The sequence below is a fragment of the Eretmochelys imbricata genome, chromosome 6, assembly GCF_965152235.1.
Source record: "Eretmochelys imbricata isolate rEreImb1 chromosome 6, rEreImb1.hap1, whole genome shotgun sequence".
Lineage (NCBI taxonomy): Eukaryota > Metazoa > Chordata > Testudines > Cheloniidae > Eretmochelys > Eretmochelys imbricata.
The window spans coordinates 52,947,199-52,968,343 of NC_135577.1; the positions used below are offsets into that span (position 1 = coordinate 52,947,199).

Genomic DNA, 21,145 nt, shown 5'->3' on the forward strand with positions numbered 1-21,145 from the left:
CTGGTTTGTAAGGGTTGAACGTGGCCAGAGCTGCGCAGGTTGCTCAAGAGTGCTGGTCTGCTCATGTTGTTTTTCCTTTTTATCAAAGGGCCAGACATGTGAATTGGACTATGAACACACAGCTCTAGTATTGTAGGCTCACAAGTGTTGATCTGATGATACTGATATTTTTTTAAAGTGAACTGGAACAGTAACAAAAATAAAATAAAATAAATTTAAGACTTATAGGGACTTTACAAACAGGTAATATAAGATACCACAAAAAGTTAATAAAATATTGGGCCAGTCAACCTTGACAGTGACTTTTGCAATCTGAATTCAATCTGCCCATTCTGCTTTGAGCACACAACGGTATTAGTTTCCACCCCTCACAATGGCCTGTTGGCAAAATGAACTGCTATGAATTACAGTCTATATTTCAATACTTTCACACACTGCAGAGTCATCCTGGGGGTGAGGGCGGGGAGTGGGGGGCAGGGTAAAGAAATAGCAGAGTAGTAGTGGACCCAAAGGAAATCATAAAAGTCCTGTTCAATGTGAGGAACTTCTTTTGAAGTCAATGGGAATTCTGGGCATGGAGCAGCTGCAGAATCAGGCTCTTTATCAGACTTCAGATAGGCATCTCAGATACATATACAATAGCAATTATAGTCATTGTTTGCAAATGAAGACAGAGCTATTTCCAACCTGGGAGTCACAGTACTTAGCTACCCACATAATAGGTGGAAACAAATGTAAAGGTCATTTTTATTATAAACTTTATTAGTTCATTATACATTTTAAAATACAAACACAAATGGCAGGCTGAACAAATTGATCTTTTTTAAATGGGGAGGGCTTGTCCATGAGCCCCATCTTGAAAAATGAAAACAAAACAAATATTTAGGCACCTAAATAAGTGGCCTGATTTTCTGGTGAGCTGAGCTTCCACAATTCCAGCTGGTGCTCAGCTGTGGCTGCCCAGCACCTTTCAAAATCAAAATTAGGTCCAAAATTAGGTGCCCCAAAACAGAGGCTTCCCAAATTAGAGATCCCTTTAGAAAACTGGCCCTTGATGCCTTCATATTTTTGATACAATGGGCCTGAACTAACACTGCATTACTCCAATTTAATGAATTAAAATCAGACGACTTAAACTGATGTTAGATTAGTGTAAAACTGGAGCAATGCAGTCATGAATTAGACCTTATATTTCTAGTTCTACTGATTGAATAGATTGATTTGCAAAAGCAAAATTGGTAACGCTGTTCTTCCTTTTGGACCAGAGTCTAGATAATTTTTTACACAGGGTAGTGCCTTACTCTTCAAATGTTTTCTTTAAAGTCAATGGGGATATTTATGAAGTAATGTACTATTCTATTTGAGGAAGGCTATCTGAATATGATCCTATGTGTTTGTATAGTGCCCAACACAATGGGGCACTAATCATGATTAGGAAAACTGGATGCTACCACAATACACATAATAAACATCGATTTGTGAGCTACAGTAAACTGAAATAATCTAATAATTAAAATTAATAAAATAAAACACCATTAGGAGCTCTAATATTAAATTCTGTTGCAACCATCATTAACTATCTTTGGTTTGTGATTTCTTCATTTAATCCTAGCTGAACCTTAATCATTAGCTCAAATCTACTCAAATAACCTCCGAAGAAAAGATTTTTTCACTGGAGTTGCTATCTTCATGGATGTTTTTCTGCGCAATGGTTTCATAGGTTGTTTTTTCACAGGCAGAACCTTCTTTGGGGTTTGCAGCCCTCTAGCAAGATCAACATGCTCATTGCAGAAGTACTTGATATTTGCCTCTGAAAGACGTATGAGCATGCCCTCAGATAGGTCCATACACTGAGCATGGACCCAATGGCCATCTCCATTGGAACAGTAGATCATAGCTGGCTTGTTGAGTTCAGTCGAATAGAAAGGGACCCAAGTGTTGATGTCAATGTCACAGTTGGCAGAGCAGGTGATCCAGTAGCCTGTTTCTGATTCATCTTCTTCATCATCTTCATTATAGGTGTCAATATCATCATCATCAAAACTATTGGCTTCGGCACTAAAACAGAACTCCTCTGAATCTTCAAATGGAGTGGAGTCCCCTGGGTCTTCTGTAGATGTCTGACTGCAAGTTTGTGCAGCCTCCTCCTCCTCATCTCTTGCTCCTCCACATCTCAAAATGTAAAAGTAGTTTGCATCTGAAATTAGCTGCCTGTTGTCCCCCGGTATACCAAGCAATATGGCCCCATTACCCATATCACTACCAAACCATATCTTGCAGTGTTTAATATCTGGTGTCCAATCTGGGGTCTCCCTTTCCACAATCTCTATGTTGTTATCTTCTAAAGTGATTGTATTACAAAACATCCTCTTCTGGTTGTCACACTGGTAGCCCCCAACCATGACAAACTCTTTATCGCCAGTCTGAGTCACAAGAGCACTGGAGACAGAGATCCCCCCAGGCAAGATGGTGCAGCTCACAGCTGGGCTGCCTAGTGGCAGGTCAATTTTTAGTCTGTATAAGTTGGGGGGTCTGATGTTATTTTCAAGAGAATGACCCCCTAGGATGTAGATGGTATCATTTCTGGCAATGGAGACATGGAAAGAAAGTCCATCCTGAAGCTCTGGAAGGATGTATGAGGTACAGCATCCAAACTCAAAATCAACCAAAAACACATGGGGCATACAGTCTACTACACTATTCCATTTTTCTGTGGTTCTCTGTCCAAGAGGGATATATGACCTTCCCCCAAATATAACACTCATGCTTTTACCTCGGCTATGAACTGTGTTAATGGTATGACCATATCTGGCTTCAGGAACATCCCCAACTAACTCTTTCTCAGTGCATTTAAAGGTGATTTTCTTGCTAGGCTTGCATACTATACCCATAACATAAATCTTATCAGATAGTTCATTGTTTGGCGTTTTCCCACCATGGATGACATACTGGCATTTCTCAGACTCTGTTCTGCCCCTGACAGCGCATACAGCAGGGTAACGGAGAGGGGGAAGATAGCAGGAATCCTTAGAGAAAAATGCAGGCTTCAATTTGAGCTCATTTTTTTTTAAGTCAAGGAGAAAAACTCCAGTGGGGCAAGATCTCTTTGGCCAGCCTTTCTGTCCAAAAAAGAAAACTTGCCCATCAAAATTCAGCAGAGAAAAGCCTGGCTGAATCAAGGATGAATTATTAATGGCTGATATCATTTGCAGGGACATTATGTCTGGTGATTGCATCATGGTACCGTCAATATCTGAAAAAAAAAAAAAGATATAGAAAACCACATCAGGCACACTTTAAACAATATCAAGGTGATCAGCTCGGTACCTGACTGACTGTGATCTTGGACAAACCATGTCAATTCTGTACCTCAGTATCCCCACCTATAAAATGGAGTAATGATATTTACTCAGCTTTATAAAATGCTTTGAGATCTACAAATGAAAAGCGCAATATAAGAGCTATTAAAATCTAAATAAGGAATTATGCCAGAACTGGGTGAATATTGTAAAAAATTAACCCCTCTGAATATTTGACTGCATTTGTGACCCTTTTCTGTGAACTTACTAGGTAACAAGTATAACAGAGGGAATGGGGAGAGAATGTTCACTGAAAGGGTGAATATTGCAGAATGTTCGTGAAAGGCAAATTCTGAATTAGTAATCATGACTATCTGAACCAGAAACAGTTCTCAGAGTCATGCCCAGTCGGAGAACAGAAACATACCATGTGACTTATGTGTTCAATTAAAAGTTTGCATTTTGAATATCAACACTACTTATAGGTGAGCTATAGACCAAGAATTAGTCACAGAAATTATTTGGCGCAATATTTTGAAAAACAAATTAAGCTGAGTAAATCACAATCTACAGAAATCTCCCCTCTCCACCTGAATCATCTGCAAATCAATTTGTTATGAATTTATTTGCTAGACTCTAACTAGGGTTGCCACCTGTCCAGATTGTCCCAGGATCATCCTTTTTTTAACATAGCAGCCCTTGGAAATCTGAAAGGGTGCTCAGTACATACTCCCAACTGTCCAGTTTTGTGGGCTCAGGATCATCCCAGGTGTCCTGTTTTTTGTGTACCTAGTGCTAACTACCACGTCATGGTTCACTGCATCAGCTTCTCCACGATGTAGTTTCAAATTATTCTATAATTGAACAAGACTGAGCATAAACAAAATATTTCCTTAAAATGTATTCACAGGCTGAATTTGGTGCTTGGATAATAACTCTGGATTGGACTCTATAACTTTTGCATATGTTAAGTAACATTTACTCCATTGATTGGCACTACTCACTTGAGCAAATACCACTTGTGTGGGTAAAGGTGGGAGAACCAGGCCCGCCCTGGGCTGTTAGTTTGATCTTTAAATGGACACCATCTCTACTAAGTAACTAATCTCAGCCTGTTGCTTGGTTGGTTGCTGAGGTCAGGTTTTGTTGTATTTAATTACTGCTGATAACTTCAAATGTTAATAAAGAATATTTCCCCTACTTGTTCACATTCCCAACCCCAATAGACCTATAGCAGAACCATTCTGTACCTACGCTGGCTACCAGCCGGGATTGCTTTTGAAGAGACACTTGGAGTCACAGCCCTTCTGGGAACTGTAGTTCTTTCTCTCTCGTTAGCTTCAATCTCCCAATAGGAACCTACCCGGCGGAGGGAACTACATTTCCCAGCAGCTGCCTGAGCCGGAGGACGGTGCCGCTTTGCCGTGGCCTCCGCAGAGTGGGTTTCCGGTAGGGGGTTGTCAGAGCCGGGGTGTGAAGGGTTAAGCTGCAGGCTCGTGAGGTGAGAGCAGAGGTCTGGTGAAAGCCGTGAGATGGGAGAGGAGGGAGGCTGCAGACCGATCTGGGCTCGGGAGACGCGCTAGGGCATGGGGGTGGGTAAACGGGGCGGGGGGGATCCCTCCCGGTGTTTGTCAACATCATGTCAGGGGCAGGGGCGGCTGCTCGACCGCCTCCCAGCTTCAGATCGCAGCGTGCATTGTCCCGGAGGCAGGGCAGTCCTGTCTGTTTTGGGCTCTGTTTCTGGCTCGGATGCTGACCTGGGACTGGGGGCAAGTGGCTGGGCTGCCTTTGTGCCTTAGTTTCCCCAGGGTAGTGTACGTGAAGATATCACACTGCAGGCTGCACCCGTGGACAGGCGGAGGGTGTATCTCCTCTCCATTTCTCTCCCTGAAACTCCTAGTACACTCCGGGTGCCACAGAGACTGGTTTATTTTCCTTGCCCTATTTTGCACAGTGCACGTGGCAGAGCACAAAGGGGGCAGAGCACAAAGACCCTCCATATAGTTTGGTTCAGCAGTTCTCAACCAGTGTCCCGGGCCCCCTGGGGAGCCACGAGCAGGTTGAGGGGGTCTGCCAGCCAGAGCTGGTGTGAGATTCACTGGGGCCCAGGGCAGAAAGCCAAAGTCCTGCCACCTGCGGCTTAAGCCAAAGCCTGAGCAACTTAGCTTCGCGGGGCCCCGGGCAACTGCCCTGCTTGTTACCCCCCTAACGCTGACGCTGGTTTTTATATGCAGAAAAATAGTTGTTGTAGCTGTGGAGTTTTTATAGCATGTGGGGCGAGGGGAGGGGGGGGGAGGCTCAGAAAGAAAAAGGATGGGAAGCCCTGGTCTGGGTTACAAAAACTTAAACACCAGTATGCTGATGGGAAAATCCAGTTTTGTAGGTTTTTCCTTTTTTGCCCTAGTCATATTGTTTAGAACAGGGATCAGCAACCTTTGGCATGTTGTGTGTCAGGGAAATCCGCTGGCGGGCTGGGATGGTTTGTCTATCTGCAGCATCCACAGGTTTGGCCGATCGCAGCTCCAGGCCAATGGGGGCTGCAGGAAGCGGCACGGGTCCAGGGATGTGCTGGCCACTGCTTCCCGCAGCCCCCATTGGTTTGGAACAGCGAACTGCGGCCAGTGGAAACTGCGATCAGCCGAACCTGCAGATCCTGCAGGTAAACAAACTGTCCCGGCCCACCAGCAGATTTCCCTGACGGGCCGCTTGCCAAAGGTTGCCAATTTATTGTGAAGTCTCAAATTTCTCAATTTTCAAATGGATTTTCACTGAAAAATATTACAGTACATCAGGTCTTTTGTGTGTATGGAGAACAGAGTCATTTTTGGACTGCCTGGACTTAAATGTTTCCTCACTCGCTGACTCCAGATTATTGAATAGGGGGCTGTGAATTGTAATCCGCAAGCAAGCATTTTATTTACTCTGCCACAGGTATCTTTCTGATGCCTGGATGGGCCAATATCATGTTTACGCCAAACTCAGTCCATATGCTAAACCAGGGATCAGCAGCTCCAGGCCAATGAGGGCCGCAGGAAACGGCGCTGGTCAAGGGATGTGCAGGCCGCTGCTTCCCGCAGCCCCCATTGGTCTGGAACAGCGAACCGCTGCCAGTGGCAGCTGCGATTGGCCGAACCTGTGGATGCTGCAGGTAAAACTGTCCCGGCCCACCAGCAGATTTCCCTGATGGGCCGCTTGCCAAAGGTTGCCGATCCCTGGTTTAGAATATGGACTGAGCTTGGCGTAAACATGATAGTGGCTCATCCAGGCATCAGAAAGATACTTGTTGCAGAGTAAATAAAATGCTTGCTTGTGGATTACAATTCACAACCCCCTATTATATAATCTGGAGTCTGCGAGTGAGGAAACATTTAAGTCCAGGCAGTCCAAAAATGACTCTATTCTCCATACACACAAAAGACCTGATGTACTGTAATATTTTTCAGTGAAAATCCATTTGAACATTGAGAAATTTGAGAAATCACAACAAAAATACGGTAAAATTTATTTAAATGTGTGGGCCAAATTCATGTTAGACTTAATGTCACCATGTGGGTGTTATGAAGGTCCTAGAGGAGGAGGTCATAGTAGTTCAGGGAGGAATTTGACCCACAGTATCAAACTGCCTGTGTTCAGTAGCTAATCACCTTCTGTTTGGTTTGAAAATCCCAAGTTGTTTTTTGTTTGTTTTCATATTGTGCTCAATTTCTTTGTTGTTAGTATTTGTTATTTGCTTTTGTCATTCACTACCTGCTTCTTTGAGACAGGTTCTAATGGAATGTTTTGCATTTGCTTTCTTTATTCTAAATCCTCACTTTAAAATAATGTGTAAATTTACAAAGCATGTTGGAAAATAACACTGAAGGGTCCATTCTTCCATTCACCTCTGGGGATCAGAGAAATTAGAGATGGAAAAGATTGACCAATTTATTTGCAGCATCCTTTTGTCATAACAGGATTGTGCCATTCAATCATCGAATCATACAAATGTAGGGCTAAAAGGGACCTCTAGAAATCATCAAGGCCTGACCCCTGAGCTGAAGCAGGATTAAGTATATGTAGACCATCCCTGACAGGTGTTTATGTAACCTGTTCATAAAAACTGCCAGTGATGGGAATTCCACAAACTCCCTTGGAAGACGATTCCAGAGCTTAGCTACCCTTGTACATAAAAAGTTTTTCTTAATATCTAACCTAAATCTCCCTTGCTGCAGATTAAGCCCATTACTTCTTATCCTACCTTCAGTGGACATGGAGAACACAGGTAGATTGATTGAGGTGATGGCAGGCACAAACCTTGATAGAAACAGCTTGTTGGTTACAAGTTTTTTTGTTAAATAAACCCACTTAATTTTCCTTTCCCCTTGTCATCTCCCAACAGCAATTACTAGCTTGAATTCCAGAGATCTCACATCCCTCATGTCCAACATTAGACACCTGCATTCTGCATAAGTGAGCGGTTCAATGAGTAAAGGAGAGAAAGGTTTCGTATAAGAAGAGAGGGTGGTGGTTCAGGAGTGTTCCATGGATATGTTCCACGGGTAGGGGGCAAGATGGAAGATGATTGTGGGGGGAAATGGACAAATGAGTATTTGTCCTGGCACCATTGGTGGAGCAGAAGATGGGTGTAGGTAAAGCTACGATTTTTTCATGGAGGTCACAGAAGTCATGGAATCCGTTACTTCCAGCGACCTCCGTGAATTCAGCCTTGTCAGCCGGAAGCTGCAGAGTCCCCATGCCCCTGTGGCCGCGGGTGCCGGGGCTCCACGGAGTTCCCAGCTGCTACAGGCAGCAGGGTCACAGCTCCTGGCTGCAGCGGGCAATGGGGAGACCCTGCAGCTCCATGTGGCTATGGGTACTGAGGGCCCCGCAGAGTTTCCAGCTGCCATGGGCAGCGGGGCCGCAGCCCCTAGCTGCCGTGGATGTGGGGCCACAGCTCCTGGACTCTGCGTGCAGCGAGGGACCCTGGAGCTCCCAGTCAACACAGGCAGAGGGCCACAGCTCCTAGCTGCAGTGGGGCCACCGCAGCTTCCGGCCGCCGCAGGGTGTGGGGGTTCCCCAGCTCTGAGCCGTCATGGTGCTCGGGGTCCTTCAGAGCTCCCAGCCTCCACAGGTGGCGTGGGTACCCTGGAGCTCCGAGGTGGGAAACTCTGGAGCTGCGAGCCCCCATAGGCGGTATGGGCACCCAGAGCTTGGAGCAGCCCCCACAGCTGCCCAACCCCTGCAGGTGGTGTGGGACCCCACAGCTGGGCTCCCTATTTTGTCAGGGTTATTTTTAGTAAAAGTCAGGGACAAGTCATGGGCTTCTGTGAATTTTTCTTTATTGCCCGTGACCTGTCTGTGACTTTTACGAAAAATATCCGTGACAAAATCTTAGCCTTAACTATAAGAGACAAGGGCAGATAAGTGGGGTGGGGGCAGAGTTATGTAGGCAGTGTTGCCAAATCTTGTGATTTTACTGTGATTGTTATGCTATCTAGTATTTTTATTAAACCCCAGCTTCAGGTCACGTGGTTTGATGAGAATCTCAGTTTTCATTTTAAAAGAAAAAGTAAGTTTGTAGCCCTCATAGTTGGAAGAAAATCGTGAGGGCGTGATCCGTGTGCACGCTAAAGGCTCAAAAGCCAGAAGAGAAATAAAAAGAACCTTGAATATATTACTTTTTAAAATCTTATGATTTTTTGGGGCTTGAGTCTTGATTTTGGAATGCTTGGGACTGGCAATACTGTGTAAAGTGTAGAAAGTGGTAATAAGAAGCTTGAATTTGATGTGGTTGAGAAGGGAGAATACATGGAGGGATTCAAACAGGAGTCTGTCTACATGAGGATAAAGAATAAAAGTGCTTTTTAAAACTGAGTTGGCTGAAATGATTTGAAACACCCTGTCGTGCCTAGTGGATACAGATCTGCATCTTTAAAATCATGTTGTGGGGGTTGTATTAGAACCTAGGGGGGAGCCTGTGTTACCAACATGTCCAGCAAAAATGTCTTTGTTTTTTCAGAAATATCCACTGAAAAGCTTGGGATGTATAGTTTTCAGATAACTGTTTTTTTTCCTTAACTGTCTCCTCTTTGATTATAAATGCTGTTTGATTGGTCACCTAAGCCACATGATAATGTTTCTGCTCTCCAATTGGATGACTGAAGCAATTTAAACAGGAGAATAATGAATAACAAGCATTGCTATTTAGTATAAATTTTCAAATATATAATTATTTGGGCTAAAATTCAAAAAAAGTTTAGTACTCACAGCTGTTTTCACCAATACCTGGTAGCTGTCTGGATACTAAGTTGCAAATAATGAATGATATGACCCTATGAATCTAGTGAACCAACTCAGCTTCTAGTCACAAACAGATTTGCAAAGCACTTTATATGCTGTTTGAACAGCTTTGATTAGCATGTTAGCCTGCTGACCCTCTAGAGTCTTAATTGGTAAATGCTCCCTCTGCTGTTTTCTCGAATTCTCCCCTCAGTCTGCAATCACTGGCATCTTGGCAGGAACACAGGTGCTTAGTGCAGGGATTAAAAACTACTTCACAAGATTACATCTATTTTCCTCTCTGATGGTTTTGCCATTGCAGCATTTTGTTCAAAAAGATGAACCTAGGGCCTTCTGAAGGACCTTGGTCTAACCCCACAGCACACACCCAAGACTTGTAGGCTGAGAAGCAAATGTAACTCCTCAGTTCTTTAGGATCGGATTCCTATCTGGACCCCCCAGACAGCTCTAGTCTAAACCAACCAACTACTGAGGCATGTAGATAACATTTCTCAAAGCTTTCTCTAACTTTGGCACCCAGAGTTTGTTTGGGTAAAACAATAAACGTATTAGACCTACCTGGCTGATGGAGGGTTTTTGCTTCCTCCTGAAACCTTTTGTTTGTAACGGGGATTCGAAAGCTCAGCACTTGTGGAATCTTCTGTGACTGCACAAAGAGGGGCTGTGGCATGGACAAGCAGGCAGGCAGAAGGTATGTATGCTTAGCTTGCAGATGTGCTCCTTAGTACTCCTCTAATGTGGCTAACTGTCTGTGACCGTTTTTTTTCTTCAGATGGTGCAAAAAGAAATCCATCTTGCACCTTTAGAAGTTTAACCTGTTCATGCCTAGCCAGCTCAGAGTGACAGTAGACATTGTTATTTAGATTGTAAATTCATTGGGGGCAAATGCTGTTTTTTATTTGATATTTGTACAGTGACCAATCCAACGGGATCTGATTTTTGTTGCAGCTTTTGGATACTACTATGTTATAAAGTCACTGCTAAATTCAAAGACAACGTTTGGAATTCTAATATCTACAAACTTAAACAGTCCTCAACACTTTGATTGGAATAATTTTTTTCTCCTTGGAATTCTCAGGCTATAAATAGATTATGACATTGAAACTGAGTAAAAGAAGTAGTAAGTGCGCGCAACCCAGTAAGTGAAGGCTTAAACTCTGTTTCAAAGCCCTCTGAAGTCAATAGAAACTTTTCCATTGACTTCAAAGGACTCTGGATCAGGCTCTAAAAGAATATTAGTACTCTGCACACTTCTGTGGCACTTTTAATCAGAGTTCCTCAGAATCCTTTTCACACAAACCGTAATTAAGCCTCCTTACTCCCCTGAGAATAGATCCCTTTTACAGATGGAGCAACTGGGGCTCTGAGAAGGTAAGTGACTTGCCTATATGATCACTCAGCAACTCAGTGTTCACAGGAACAGTGTTCACAGCTGCCTCACCAGCTCCCTTCTGTGGTTGGCAAGGGATCATTTCAGCTACCACTGAAATACAGCAGCCTCTGAAGGTGGGACACGGCAGCTGTTTTACATCACAGAGCAACTCCGCACAACAGTTAAGAACAATCTGGTATCCAATTAGGGTGACCAGATGTCCTGATTTTATAGAGACAGTCCCGATATTCAGGGCTTTGTCTTATATAGGTGCCTATTACTCCCCTCCCACTGTCCCGATTTTTCACACTTGCTGTCTGGTCACCCTATGTCCAATTGAAAGTGCAGTGGGAATTTAAATGGAAAGAGCCTGAATTGGAATTTGGCCAGGACATCAGGGTGAATACACTTTTGTAAAAAGTGCCAGGAACCTTTAATGATTATAATGCAGACATAAGGGTGGCTTTATGTCTCACCTGATATATGGCACCTCCAGCAGCACAGTGTCCTCTAACATCCATGTTGATACATTGCTTCAGTGCTGACACTCGGAGGCCATCACATTAGTAAAGATGGACTTGAACCACAATGTTGAGATCCAGAATCGAACTTCCCCAAAATTCTGGGCTGTTCAGATCAGGTTCATTTCTATTCCAGTAGCACCTAGATGAGATCTGTCAGTTTTCCATCCAAGTATTGACCCAGCCTGACCCTCTTTAGTTTGTCTGATCAGAGGAAAAGTTGGTCTGACTGCAGAAGTGGTGCACAGATGTCAAAAGAAAATGTCAATTTTTTTCTAGTGCCTCGCCTCATATTTTAGATTCATTTTACTCTCCTTGTGTCAGTTAGTATGTCTTGTCCTTAGAAAATGCTTGTCTTTCTGACATGATTAATTTGGCTCAGAGGAAAGGGAGGTTAAACTTTGCCTGCAACAGAATGCTAATCAGAAGAACTGCCTTACTGGATGAGAACAATGGTCTTTTTAGTCCAGTTGCCTTTCTTCACCAGTGATCAGCTCCTTCAGAGGAAGGGGGATGAAATCCTGCAATAGGTAGTTTTAGAGTCACCTGTCCACAAGGGAAATCAGAAGAATCCTGTACACAATTATGTGTGCTCAGTACACTCAGATTCCTAACATGAAAATGTTGGATTCTCCTCCTGAATTTGTTTGGCAGTTAAAGGCATAGCACCATACAAAAACTGTATCCATTTAATAGACCCATTCCTTTAAAAACAGTATTTTAATAAAAAGAATTTAGATAGCAGGTTTTTCCCTGGTTACTTGATATCCTGGACATATTGTTTCAATTGGTTTATTTCTTCTACGGGAATTCATTTGAAATATGTCTCTTACATTTAATACATGATCCTTCATTCCAAATGATTCCAAATTGCTTTACAAATTTCAAAAAACATCTGCCAATGACATGCAGTCACCTGTGAGGTGGAACTCATCAGTTGGCTAACCGTGCACTGCAGTAATATACAGCGGTTTGCTATGGAGAGTGAAGAATGTCTCTTATTCAATTGTCAGAGGGCTGTAGAGCTGACACTGGCTCTGGTGAAAAGTAACATGGTGTCCTTAATGACCTCAGAACAGTGCCCTTTAACACTATACCTTACTGGGCATCAGAGCTCTCCCTTGGGTATGGCAAATTGGGGCGACCACTCTGAGCCCCGGGCTTTGGGGGGCCCGGCGGGCCGCTGGTGCAACTGGCCATTGCCGGGCATGGTCGGTCCTGGAAGTGACAGATTCATCACTTTTGCTCCGGGCCCTGCACCTGCCTAGGGATGGCCCTGCTAGGCTTTCAGCACTGACATGGGTTATGTCTAGACTGCCTGCAGCAGCGAGTCTCAGAGACAGACTCCTGCTCCTGGCACCGGCGCTATGACACTAAAAATAGCAGTGTAGACTTTCGGGCTCAGGCTCTGAAGCCCAGGGAGGGGGGTTGACCAAGCTCCAGGCCAAGATTCAGTGTCTGCACAGCTATTTTTAGCCCTGTAGTGGGAGCCCCATCAACTCACGTCTATTGACCCGAGCTCTGAACTCGCTGCTGTACTGTTGCTCACTGTGTAGATGTACCCAATGTGAAAGAGTGCCCAACTGCATTCCCAACATTACCTTTTGAAGCAAATGAGGTTTCTTTGGAGGCCTCCCATACCAGAGCTGATGAAACCCACCAATGCTTAGTCTCTGAGATCTGAAAAGGTCACACCTCATGGGACTGTGACTGCTGGTTTTAGAAAAAAACAAGTTTGCTGCACAAGAAATTTACTCTTGTAGCCAGCCCAATTCTTTTCTTTCCCTAAATAATCTTTTAAGTAGGCAGCACTGTTAGAGCCATTTGGAATGCACAACAACTAATTAGGCACTGAACTCAGGCAAATATTTCCACAATCAAATGAGAGCAATATGGTTGCTTGCAGTTAAAGATCTTAGATAGCAGGGCATGTGCAAAGATGAGATTTAGGGCCAAGTATTATTAAAGCACAAGCAAATCCCAGTCAATTAAATGGGTGCTGTACACATGTGCATCTAAAGACCTGCTCCTGCTCCCACTAAAGTCAGTGAGAAGCTTCCAGTGACTTCAGTGGGATCAGGCCCCTAGCTCTTGAAAATAGTTTGAACTGAAACAAGAAACATCCAAGAATCATTTGAAAGTTTTTCTCCTTCATAACTGAAACATCCATGCTTTGAGTTCGTTCATATAGTTCAGTTGATCTGCACCTGCTCATAACCAGAGGCTTGCTTAGGGTCTTCTTTAAAGTTCATTCCAGGAGCTGCTGTCTTGTTGCAGGTGGCTGGGGGTGGGGGGAGGAGGTAGGTAGGGCAGGATTGTAACACAAGGAGGGGCGGGAGTTTTTCTGTACAACTGTAGTGTTGCAATCCAACCAATATGTGAAACTGCTATAGAGGAATGTAGTTTTTAAAAAGTTGTTGCTCCTGTCTTGAGAAAGTTAGGGATCCCTAAGCATGACCCCTCTTATATCTCTTTTATTCTCTGTTCTCTTGAGGTACCATGCTGTAGTGACTATTATGATATATGGAATCAATTTAAGCTCTTCTTCAACAGGAAGAAAAAAGCTACAACTACAGACAAACAGGCTTCCATTCAGCTTGAGTTCCAGCGTTGTCTCTGTTGTTTACCAGGGACCACACCCTGTTTGGAACTATACAGCACATAGGACCATCTAGTGGCTGAATGATTTACTGTGAGTAAACATATTACAGCGACTGCCATTCTGGCCAAGGTGGATGGACCACAGCTTTCCGAGGAGTTTGTCACTGAGGTTCTTGAGCTGTCCAGTAGGCAGGGATAGGACTGTGAAATGCAGGGTACTTATGACCCATCTGTCAATTGCACCATGTTATGAAGCACACTTGCTTAATTTAGACTAACATTTACTTCTTCCCTACAGAGACCTGATGCTAACTCATTGTTTATTTCAATAATAATAATAATATTGTAGCAAATCCATAGCCACCTAAGACTTCATGGTGACCTCCATGCTGATCATCATTGTGACAGTGCGGACAGAACTCAGACACTCTTGCTTCAGAAGCATAGGCTAAATGAGAAATGTCTGTATGTGTTAACAGTATAGGGTCCATGAGGCACACTTCAGCTGTCCTGATTCTATGCAACAGAGGACAGTGGTACATTATCCTCATTAAGGAGGTCATAGCAATATCTATATCCAACTATCTATCTGATAATCTATGGGATTTCTATGGTATTCATGTCAAAGGGGTAAATTGTGACATTACAGTCTGCCCTGTGTAAGGGACAGCATATTGTTGCACAGCCACTAGAGGAGCCTGGGAGGGACAGTGTTACTCAGGGAGGTACGATCTCCCTTCTGGTCAGCCTGCTGCTCTGGGGAGGGAGTAAACGGCATTAGGTCTATACCTGCTACAGAGTATGTTTCCCAATTTGCCAGCGTAGCTATGTAGCCAAGGCTTCATCTATTCCCCACCATGTCCCGCCCAACTGCATGAGGAATGGAAGTAACAGACTTTCCTGGCCTGATTCCCCTCCTACGCTGCTGCATGCCTTGCTTTCCTTTAGCCCCTATGGTGCCACCCTAGCCAGGCCACAATTCAGCCCAAAGGAAGTTCCTTGCATGGAAGTTTTGCTGGTGCAAGAGCAAAGTTAGTAAGTTTTACTGATGAAAGGTGCTATAGAAATGTATGTGGCTTATCACTGTCATCTAGGCTGGAAGAGAACAGATTTTGGTTTTATAATCTGGGTATCTCAAGGAGCTTTGGAAAACAATGATTGAGTCCGATACAGGTAGTGGAGTGACTGTGTAGGGGAATGGATCAGGCACTATACAGTGAAAACAGAGCATCAGACATTAAACTAATACAGTTGTGGAGCCTGAGACATTCAGATTTAGATGATAAACTCTTCAGGACAGTGACTCTGTCTTCCTGTATCTCACCATGCATCTAAATAGTGCTCTATAAATAACTATACTAATTAATTACTTGTTTTGATTGAGAATGATTGTTGATAGATCCAAATTCCCAGCATTGGAATGTGACTTTGCCTGTTGTATGAAAATCAAAGAGACTATACCACATAATGCAGTGGTGGAATATTTATTTCTGAACAGTAGAATTATGTAGGATTTTTCTATGTGTGGTTGGGCACTGCTGCTTTTTCAGTTTACAAATTTGTAAGTTCATTTTGCTTTCACTGGTTTAAAAAATATAATGGCTTTAAAAATCATAATGAAGTACTCAAAAATGCTGTATAAAACAAGAAATCCATGTTTCATAGCTACTACATTTTTCATTGTTTAGTAGAATTAATAACTGTGTAATTGAAATCATGCTAATACTCAGCCAACTTGCTTCTGGGATTCACTGCAGACATTTCTGGTCTGGTTTATACAGCTGAGAGGAAGACTACATTTTGGGAAATAAAATTGATTCTGCACAATCTGCTGATGATCAGCAAGTCTTAATGAATGATAGCCTGAAGTGACCTCATTACTGTAACTTGGATGGATGAGCAGGAAAGGAATTTTTCTAAAAGAAAAAAATTGGTTTCTGCTTCATCATTTTCAGAAACTCTTATTCTGTTACTATTCATAAGAATGTAAAAACAACCATACTGGGTCAGTATGGCCAATGGCCCACCTAGCCCAGTATCCTGTCTTCTGACAGTAGCCAGTGTAGATACTTCAGAGGGAATGAACAGAACAGGGCAATTATCAAGTGACCCATCCCCTGTCATCCAGTCCCAGCTTCTGGCAGTTGGAAGTTTAGGGACACCAGAGCATGGGGTTGCATCCTTGATCACCTTGGCTAATAGCCATTGAGGGACCTATTCTCCATGAAATTACCTAATTATTTTTTGAACCCAGTTATACTTTCCCTACAGAGCTTCTAACAAGTGGAAAGGATTCAGGAGTCGTTGACATCTGCTTCCCCCAAGGAGCAACTTCATAACTCCTTTGATGTATTGGAGGGACCGCCTCTGGGGAGAAAAAGGATGATATCAGTCACCATGGTCCATTCAGGCCTTGTTCTCATTATTGAGACTGTCAGCAACAGCAACATTCCACTAGGAATTGGACTAATTCACCAACATATTTTACATAGGCAGCCAAACAGCTGTCATGCAACAGTGCCTTTTGGCTGATACCAACCTGAGCTAGATTTGAACTGGTGACCTAGCAGTCAAAGTTCCCCCAAGCCAAGGGGTCATCAGGCTCGTGTGATTCAGGCACATTCATGTCATAGCTAACAATACACAAGGGAGTGATGTAGCCAGCATCATGTCCAACTGCCCTAGCCCAATAGATCAGGTATCTGTTTTACAGCTGGGTGAACTGGTGGTGGCCTTTCACTGTGAGATTGAGCAAGACTCACTCATGTCTCTCAGGACTGTCATTGAGCATCTTACTGCTCAGCCATCCTCCTTTGAAAGGCTCTGTATGCCCCTATTCTTCCTTCAGTGTGATTCTCTCCTCTGCAACACAAAAAATTGACTTCAGTCCCTGCCAACTTTCTGGTTCTGTGTTGTCTCTTTTCCTCTAGATTGGGTGGAGGTACCACAGCGTAACAAATCCTTAAAAAGTTGCATCCCGAGAAATATGGCACATCAAATGTAGAAATCCTGAAGGATTCTCAAGCATCAGGAGATCCAGAATGTTAAGCTAAGGGAAACTCAGTTGCTTTGTTGATATGAGTTCAGCTCGGTGCCTCTTGTATATTGTGAATTGTATGAATGCACTAGCCTTTCGCTTTTGGAGAGAAGGGTTCAGATATGGGTTAGCTCAAAAATGAAAATGAGAGTTTGCTGGTCAGCCTGGTTTCCCTTGTTTGCACCACAAAACTTCTGCACAGGGCTGACACAGTCTGAAACAACTGATGGTCTTTATTTAAGAGAGACATGGGACTGGTGTAGAAGGGATGCAGCAGGAAGCCACAATGGAGTAAAAATATGCCAGTATGAGAACGTAGGTAGATAGTGTTGGGACAGTTTTCCTAACACATTTCCAGTCATGTACAACTTGTCAATTTCAAGAATGGTAATAGTCCAAGTCTCAACCCTTATCATCCAGACCCATGCAACGTAGAACCCCAAACTTCTCCAGAGTGACTAGAATTAGAATGAACAGATCATTTGGGTGTAGAATCCACACGCAAAGCTATCTGCATATTTCATGATCTGGAAAACTGGAGGTTTTTTATGATTGATAGAACCTTATGCTTCTATAAAGAATCCACCTGATTCTTCCTAGTCACCAACTCCTAATGTTACTAGGCCTGCAGTAGACCCCTGGAAATTTAGGGAAAGTTTGTATCCAGATTGAAACACTACATCTTGGGCCTAATCTTTAGTTCAGGGATCAGCAACCTTTGGCCCACGGCCCTGGTGGGCCGGGCCAGTTTGTTTACCTGCCGTGTCTGCACGTTCGGCTGATCGCAGCTCCCACTGGCCGCGGTTTGCTGCTCCAGGCCGAAAGGGGCTTTGGGAAGTGGCGGCCAGCACATCCCTCGGCCTGCGCTGCTTCCCGCAGCCCCCATTGGGGATGGGGAAGTCACTGATGAACACAGCTGGTGTCTTAGTTTGGTAAAGAGTTACAGTGACTGGGCAACAAAATGGCAGATGAAATTTAATAATGATAAATGCAAAGTAATGCAAATTGGAAAGCGTAATCCCAACTATACATATAAAATGATGGGGTCTAAATTAGCTGTTACCACTCAAGAAAGAGATCTTGGAGTCAATGTGGATAGTTCTCTGAAAACATACACTCAGTGTGCAGCAGCAGTCAAAAAAGCGAACAGAATGCTGGGAATAATTAAGAAAGGGATAGCTAATAGGACAGAAAATATCATGTTGCCTCTATATAAATCCATGGTACACTCACATCCTGAATACTGTGTGCAGATGTGGTCGCCCCATCTCAAAAAGGATATATTGGAATTGGAAAAGGTTCAGAAAAGGGCAACAAAAATGATGAGGGGTATGGAATGGCTTCCGTATGAGGAGAGATTAATAAGACTGGGACTTTTCAGCTCGGAAAGAGACGGCTATGGGGTGATATGATTGAGGTCTATAAAATCATGACTGGTGTAGATAAGGAAGTGTTGTTTACTACTTCTCATAACACAAGAACAAGCGGTCACCAAATGAAATGAATAGGCAGCAGGTTTAAAACAAATAAAAGGAAGTATTTCTTCACACAACGCACAGTAATCCTGTGGAACTCTTTGTCAGAGGATGTTGTGAAGGCCAAGACCATAACAGGGTTCAAAAAAGAACTAGATAAAGTCATGGAGGATAGGTTCATCAATGGCTATTAGTCAGGATGGGCAGGAATGGTGTCCCTAGCCTCTGTTTGCCAGAAGCTGGGAATGAGCGACAGGGGATGGATCGCTTGATGATTACCTGTTCTGTTCATTCCCTCTGGGGCACCGGGCACTGTCCACTGTCAGAAGACGGAATACTGACCTAGATGGACCTTTGGTCTGACCCAGTAGGGCCATTCTTATGCTCTTACCTTATGTTCAAAAGTTGGGAACCACTGGTCTAAGATACTAGCATATAATAGAGCAAAGGGTCATTAGGAGAAATTGGCTGTATTCCCAGCTTTACCACTAGCTCACTGGCAAATCACTTTAACTCACTGTTTGTAAAAGGGGGATAATATTTCTTGGCACCTACCACCCAGGAGGGTTGTGAGTTGAATTCATTCATGTTTGAAAAGCACGTAGAGATACTTAGCTAGCAGGTGCTGCAGAAGGGCAAAGCATTGTCATTAGTATTTAGATCTTAGATTAACAAATGAGGTTCTTTCATAAGTTCTTACAAGTTTTAGCCTTTTGCACAGTGATATTTACTTAGAGTAGTGACTCTAATAACTGAAGAGTGATGAAAAAAATAAAAAAAAAGCATTGCTTCCCCTTGAAAACCACTAGTATTTGCATAAACCACGTTGTCCGTCTGGTAAATGATTATCTGCTCGGTCAGTGCCTAGAGTGGTTAATATTAGCTTGTTTTTAGTGAAACTTAAAGTTCTGTGTTTTGGGCTCTATGTGTTTCGGTTTATTTTAAACTTCAGAACAATCACCTCCTGTGACAATCAACAGCACGACAGAGTTAGATTTCACGGTTATTTTGATGCTGTGGTTTGGATGTTCTGGGTTTGCTTTAACTGCAAATCCAAAATAAAGGGATAAATAAACGTAGCCCCATTGAGATGAACGGTAGTATTGCCATTGACTTCAGTGGAGCAGGTTTTCACCTCTAAAGTTATTTCTTAACGCCCCTGAAAATTAACAACCACATTTCCAAAAGGCAAGAAGGCATGGGCAGCGTGAAAAAAATTGTGCATAATTGCACGCTTAATATGCATACACATCTATAAAAATTGTGTATACAAACTGGGTAGTTACACATGCACAGCTAGGCTCCCACATGGCCACTTGAGTGTGGGTCTGCCGTAAAATGTAGAAATTACTGTATGCATGTGTGCACGCTAGCCTGGATTCCCTCCTTTAGGTAATCGGATCCCATATGTACTGAATTTCCATAATAATAATACATAGCACTGTACAACATTAACTTCAATGTAGTTGAAATGCAACTGTCTCAGGGGCTGTCACTTTCCTATGCCCTGTTGAAAGAGTCAAGATCAGTTGGAATGCTGCAGCTGTCTAGCCAGAGTGTTAAATTCCTGGAGACGGGCAGAGCATTGTCCGTGGAGGTCCCTTGGCATTTATTCTTTGCCTTCCACAATGTGTCCCTTGTGCTGATTGGGGCCTTTGTGTTCTACCTCAATACAAATAAATAATAATGTAATATCACATTCTTCCAAAGCTTGGTTTAGTGGCTTTGAGAATATAGTACAAGATGCACCTATGAAATGAGCTGGTGGATTCAGTCCAAGTTCCCTGTGTACACGTGTCCCTATCATTAAAATCCAGCACCACAGCTAGTGCTAAGTGGCACCCTCTCAGCAAAGAAAGTAAGGGTTGGACAGGCAGTATGACTGAACTACTTAGACATAGTCCCTCCTGAACAGGATGGAAGCACTTTGGTAGGACATTCTGGGAGATACAAGCACTGTTGCACTTCCCATGTAGTACCTGTTCTATGGATAGACACTTTCTTTCTCCCAGGATTCAGATAGGCCACTACTTGTCATCTAAATGTGCCTGAAATAACTATGGCTCTAATCCTACAAAAGCCTTTCCCTGTGCCTCCCAGGAACCCCAGTGAAGGAATCACGGCCTACAGAAGGAGAGAAATAGCTGATTCTCTGAATTCCAGTGCTTACCTGCTCTATGCTAACTAGAGAAACTCCCTCTGAAGTTAAAAGACCCTCTGATTTGTTTTCTGCTTGCAGAATAAAAAAGGCTTTGTTATTATATATAGTTCTCCCTTTTTTCATTGCAGAAGAATCCGCTTAGAACAGGTATGCCTGTTTGACTGTCATGGTTGTGGATGATGGAAAAGCAACCGTCAAACAACAGTATCCTCTATCGGTTTATTAATAGCCAGGAGCAGACATATGAAGAATTTCTCAGCATGTTCACTTATCTTTGGAAAGGTATGTCAGCTTCTAGAGTTTCCCATAACAAATTATATTGAGAAAGGAAGAGAGAGTGTAAGCATAAAGAGAAGCAGTGTTATCTAGTGGATAGGGTGCTCTACTGGGTTCTTTCCTG

At 43.3% G+C, this 21,145-nt stretch overlaps 2 protein-coding genes across 9 annotated transcripts in view; one reads left to right on the forward strand and one right to left on the reverse strand.

Moving 5' to 3' along the window:
• Window positions 1-1,637: 1,637 nt before the first annotated feature.
• Window positions 1,638-3,239, reverse strand: RAG2 (recombination activating 2). Its single transcript, XM_077820190.1, has one exon. It carries the CDS (start codon window positions 3,237-3,239, stop codon window positions 1,638-1,640), a length of 1,602 nt encoding a protein of 533 aa, XP_077676316.1.
• Window positions 3,240-4,705: 1,466 nt separating this feature from the next.
• IFTAP (intraflagellar transport associated protein) overlaps window positions 4,706-21,145 on the forward strand; it is a 62,994-nt gene continuing 46,554 nt past the window's right edge. For 4 of the 8 annotated variants that reach the window (XM_077818551.1, XM_077818555.1, XM_077818556.1 and 1 more), the window contains exons 1-3: window positions 4,706-4,800; window positions 14,025-14,163; window positions 20,874-21,027. In XM_077818551.1, the coding sequence (XP_077674677.1) occupies window positions 20,922-21,027 (106 nt within the window). In that variant the 5' untranslated portion in view covers window positions 4,706-4,800; window positions 14,025-14,163; window positions 20,874-20,921. Of the gene's footprint in view, window positions 4,801-10,198; window positions 10,270-14,024; window positions 14,164-20,873; window positions 21,028-21,145 lie in introns of all 8 variants that reach the window. The other 4 variants (XM_077818553.1, XM_077818552.1, XM_077818558.1 and 1 more) reach the window with 4 other exon arrangements.